This window comes from Camelus bactrianus, chromosome 6, assembly GCF_048773025.1.
Source record: "Camelus bactrianus isolate YW-2024 breed Bactrian camel chromosome 6, ASM4877302v1, whole genome shotgun sequence".
Lineage (NCBI taxonomy): Eukaryota > Metazoa > Chordata > Mammalia > Artiodactyla > Camelidae > Camelus > Camelus bactrianus.
In genome coordinates, this window is record NC_133544.1 from 207,731 (window position 1) to 213,287 (window position 5,557).

A 5,557-nucleotide genomic window follows, 5' to 3' on the forward strand; every position below is an offset into this window, starting at 1 on the left:
AAACCAGCCATTTCAATAGTAGATGTGTCTCTAGGTGAAATTAAAGCTCACGTTCACTGAAAACACTGTGTGCAGGTGCTCGTGGGGCCTTCACACATGCAGTAAAGTGGAAACAAGGGCTAAACCCAGAGATCAGTGCAGGGCCATGTGCTCTTGGTGCCTGAGGTGCTGTTAAGCCCCGCATTGCATCCCCTGTCATGGGATCCAAGAGAACAGAGTCGCTCATTCATTACTGGGAAACACGGGTCCTCCATGTTTCCTCAGATGCCTGCAGTTTCCTGTCCCAGAATAATGTCTTGTGAGTGTCTAAGACAATACCTTTGACGGAGAAGGGTTTGGATGCAGATACGATACAAGAGTGAGTCTCTGCATGTATGTGCATGTGCACCTGAGTGTGCATGTGTGTTTGCATGTCCCTGCACACAGACGGGAGCCCGGGTTACATGTGTGATGAGGGCTTTCTGGACTTCCATCATCCTTCTGAATTTGGACACTATCCCCTAATTTTCTTTATGGAAATCACACAATTCTATAAAGAAATCTCTAATAGGATTATTTATTCAAACCAGTGTCTTCCCCATCATCAATGGAAACTCTATCCAGGATTCTGACATTAATTTTCTCAGAAGTGGGTGAACCTCGGTGCAGCCCAGCCCTTCTGAGGACAGTGCAGAAAAGTCAGGATGAAGCCTTGGATTCTGAACCCACATCCTGAGTGTTCCTGGGCCTCTCACACAACTTCCCTGCGGCTGAGGGCTCAGTGCCAGTTGCATCACCCACCTTCCCCCTAGTCGTGCTTTCCTACTTCTGGCAGCTAAGACCCTCGCCTGTATGGCTGAGTCTAGACGAGAATCCTTCAGGTGCTGCAGGTCTGTGGTCAGAGGACAGCACAGCTGGGTGGGGAGTGGTTCTGGTGCAAAAAGCAGTTTGAAATGATGAGCCTGAATCGGGGTGGGAATGACCCTCAGCCTTCACATCTGGCAGTTCACACTCTGAAGTTTAACACCTGGGATTTTGCAGTTCATCCAAGAGTTCCAGTTGAACTTCTCCCAGCTCTCATGCCACCTGGAGACGTCAAATTCAGGTACGGTGAGGCTTGGTCACATTTCTCACGTCACATAACCTTTCTACCCCACTATGTGTAGATTACAAAGTGCAACACTGAGGTGAGATTTATAGCACATTGTGTTGTTTGTAATTTGCATAAAAAAATTACTAAGTATATAATAAGTATTCATTACAGCCCCATCACAACTAAAGACATTTTCTTCAATGTTATTATGGATAGAAATGCATTGAAACGCAGAGACTGTTGAAAACAATCCTCATGAACTCTGCTTGCAGATTACTGGTCAACAGAGTAACTGTCAAAATCATCATGATCTCATCGGTGAAGGGGGTCTTGTCCAAAAGTTTCTTGATGTTGATTCTGGATCAGTTATGACCAAGAGGAGGAGCACAGGTGAAAATGCTGGACAAACCCTCACCTAACATGTGTCCCTGCACAGACCAAAATGTGCTACGCGTCTGGGGGCTGCGTACATCACCAACGTGGGAGGAACTCTGGCAGCGACATTACAGAATCCGTGTGCACACGTAAAATATACAGGTTCTAAGAGTTTACCCTGAAAACTCACACAATAAACATGATATTTCCAAATGCTACCAACACCAGCAAACCACAGACACTCACAGCTGCTCAGGGGCCCGGCCCTCTCTGAGGCCAGCAAGGCCACGACTATCTATATAGTGAGATGACATGCAAATAGGGCCTCCCTCTGAGGATAAAGCCACCGGGCCCTGGCCCTGCAGCACTGGGAGAGGAGCCCCAGCCCAGGATTCCCAGCTGCTCCCACTTTCTGATCAGGACTGTGCACAGACGACTCACCATGGAGCTGTGGCTGAGCTGGGTGGTCCTGGTTGCTCTTTTACAAGGTAATTCATGGAGAAAAAAAGCTAGTAAGGAAGTGAGTGGTTGTGAGTGAGGGAATGAGAGGACGTGTGACAGTCTCCTGACCAGGATGTCTTTGTGTTTGCAGGTGTCCAGGCTCAGGTGCAGCTGGTGGAGTCTGGGGGAGGCTCGGTGCAGGCTGGAGGGTCTCTGAGACTCTCCTGTGCAGCCTCTGGATACACCTACTGTAGCTACGACATGAGCTGGTACCGCCAGGCTCCAGGGAAGGAGCGCGAGTTCGTCTCAGCTATTGATAGTGATGGTAGCACAAGCTACGCAGACTCCGTGAAGGGCCGATTCACCATCTCCCAAGACAACGCCAAGAACACGGTGTATCTGCAAATGAACAGCCTGAAACCTGAGGACACGGCCATGTATTACTGTAAAACAGACACAGTGAGGGGAAGTCATTGTGAGTCCAGACAAAAACCTTGATCCCTGGGCACCCACAGCCCCCAGGGGGTGCTCACTACCCACCAAGGGCAGGGCTAAGCCCCAGGAGCAGGTGCAGAGGTGTGGGAGGAGTTTGTAGTGAGAAACCTTGGATTTCTTTTCCCGCCCGTCAACTCTACTACAGACCCTCTGCTGGATTCTAAATTTTCATTATTAAGGTATGTGTTGCTTTCTGACAATAAAATTTGTAATCAGGATGTATTTTCACAACTGAAATAAAGCTCCAAATACTGTTAAACTTTAGTATAATTTTAAAGGTGACTCAGAAATTTTCAAACCTGATGAGTACCCTGAGAAGGCACAGGCACCGGGAAAACACATGCAAACAGTTGCTCACCTTTGTCTCTGCTCCCGGGGCAGGAGGCTGCACACCCTCCATCTTTCTGTCAAAGGGCACGCAGGGTTTGCAGTGAGCAGGATGCAAGTCACAGATGCCAGTTCCACACTGCCCAGGACTGCGTGTGCAGGGATCCTCATTGCTCACGGGGTCCGGGGTCTACAGATCACATCTGGGCAAAATTTATTTCCAGCCCAAAATGAAAACTGTTGCATTTTCTGAACTCCTGGACATTTACAACGTGGGCAGCACTTTGAATCGCCAACACACTAACATTCCCACCTGAGGTTGGTCGGGGTGATGCTCTGCCCTCTTGTTTCAACTCCCATCACGTAAATGAGTCTCCTTCCAGGTCCAGTTAGTGCCATGTTTTTGACACTTTTTGGCATATGTAAAAAAATTTTCCTGTTTAAATTGGCCCACGTGTTGTCCTGAAGTGCGGTCCAATGTCCCTGAGCACAAAGTGCTGTGAGCTCATTTAAGGAGAGAGTATTTCGAACAGACAAGCTCCATTGAGGCATGAATTATACTGATGGGGGCTGTGAGCTTGATAATAAAATTTTGGCATAAATTTTATTTCAATAAAGGAACGCAAATCTCCCTTTGGGTATTTGTGGCAGTTTGGGTTACCTGGTTCAATTTCAAATTCAGATGATAAATGGAGGTTTATGGTCAAGAAGGTGGTGCTGCTGACCAGGTGGAAAATTACTGTGAGGAGATTTCAAGTTCGGGGGACACTGGGCAGACTGTCTCCAGAGGATTCATGGTACAGGAGGCCGGGGTGGTTAAATATTCCCTGGGGGATGATAGGTGTAGTGAATTGGATCACATATTGAGGGTGATCAGTGTTCCAGGTGAGGATTCTCACTAACATGACTCAGCAGGTTTCTTGATAAACCTGGGACATGCAAAGATGGACACAGAAAACCGCAGGTCCAGAACTAATTGAGGAAAGCATTTCAAGGAACTTCAGTGATGTGTGGTCAAATGGTCAGTGTCAGCTTCATAGTCAGGGTTCTTATCTTCACTGACATGATTCTCTGAGAGCCGGAAAATAAATCCAAAGAACATGAAAACCTCTGTTCATTCCTCCTTTTGGTGACACTGCCACCTTTCAGAAGAAGACAACAGATTCACAGAGGCGTCATGGATGCACAGACATGGGAGAAAAGTCCATCTGAGGCTCAGTGAGGACGGGGCCCCTGCAGGCAAAGGAGAAAGGCCTCAGAAGAACCCAAACCTCTGGGCACCTTAATTTGGACTTCCAGCCTCCAGATCTGAGAGAAATGCATTTCTGCTGTTTGGGCTGCCCAGTCTGTTATTCTGTAACAGAATCTCTACCCAAGTAATACACAAATGATGAGTCTTTCTGGTATATATGGGAGAGTGAGTGTCATACTGCAAAGGAAAAGTCACCTTTTCTTCACAGATGTCCTATGATCATCTCCAAGAGTCACATGAACTTCTACTGAAAAATGGTTTCGGCCTCACAGGAGTGGGTAGAATGATCCTGAACATATTAATGTCCAATATCTATCAGTTTTGGTATAATTTGGAAATAACGATATAAAATGTACTCAAATCGAGAACCAACCAAATCTCAGAGCAGCAAGGAATGGACGTCTTAAAGTCTGTTCATGATTTCTAAGCGGGGTCTGAGGAACACACTGTAGACAGAGGATGTGAGGTGAAGCATTGAGGAGCAGATTAAGAAAATAACAGAAGATGTGCTGTTGAACTGAGTTCACTAATTTGTAATAAATGCCAACACGGTGGCAGGAAATGTGTACAAACTTTTGTGTGACGTCCAGGAAAGAGCACAGCTTTTGTTTAACAAGCAGCTGAGAGTCAGAGCAGAGATGCCGAGCAGGTGAGCAGGGAGCAGAGGGGACCGGGGGGCTGGGGGGCACGAGAGGAGGAGCGTGGGAGACGCACCCTCCAGTTTTAGTATCAGGCGTGACTTCAGGACGTTTTCACATGAAACACTGGGAGGGAAAGTAGGTCCTGCTCTGCTGACGGTCACTCCCCTGCCCTCCGACTCTCCTTGGACTGAACTCACTTCTCTGGGAGGAGAGCAGCTGTGGTCAGTGAGCAGAAGGGGGGTCCACCATGGATATAAGCCAGCACCACCTCCCGAGACCAGAGACAGGGCCTGACCTGACCCTCCATGTTCGTGCGGAAACATGACCCCAAGTGCATGCGAACCACACGCAGGGCTCAGGGCCATCACAGCACCTCTGCCAACCAGGGCCTGGGTCTCCTCTTCACTGACGTCATCCTCTGAGGGCCAAAGGCTTAGATGACAAGAACATAAACCCCCCTCTCCACCACACACAGTGCCTCCTGGTGGGTCTGGGTCCATCCTCCTCCAGGGAAAGCCCAGCAGAGCCTGGGGTGCTTGGGTCTGGGTTCTGGACAGCATACACCCTGCCTCTCCAAAAATTCCCCCCCATCTCCAGAGACACATTCAAGGCCATGTGTCCCTACAGCTCATCTCTGGGGTCCCTGAGGACACAGCCGTGTGCTATTGTCACAGGAAGGAGAGTGAGTGAGGGGACATCAGGGTGACCCAGACACAACCATCCCTGCAGGGAGGGCTCAGGTCACCCGGGGGCACCCAGTGCCATGAGGAAATCAGAGGACCCATTTCACAGCAGGTGCAGAAGTAGCCTTGGACGGGTTTCCTCCCAGACACAGCGGATTCTCCACTGGTTCACCGTCTCCCCTGGAAGCCGATCCATAATGTTTCCGGGGAAACTTCCTGATCTGAACTTGGGCCTTTTTCATGGATTCAGGCTTGTCTGTGTTTCATTCCT

General features: G+C 48.8%; 1 gene segment (V, D, J or C); it reads left to right on the forward strand.

The window, feature by feature from the left end:
* Positions 1–1,784: 1,784 nt before the first annotated feature.
* LOC141578042 (immunoglobulin heavy variable 3-64D-like) lies at positions 1,785–2,528 on the forward strand. The segment is given in 2 exon segments: positions 1,785–1,935; positions 2,040–2,528. Coding segments are annotated over 2 exon segments (393 nt in total).
* Positions 2,529–5,557: the final 3,029 nt, after the last annotated feature.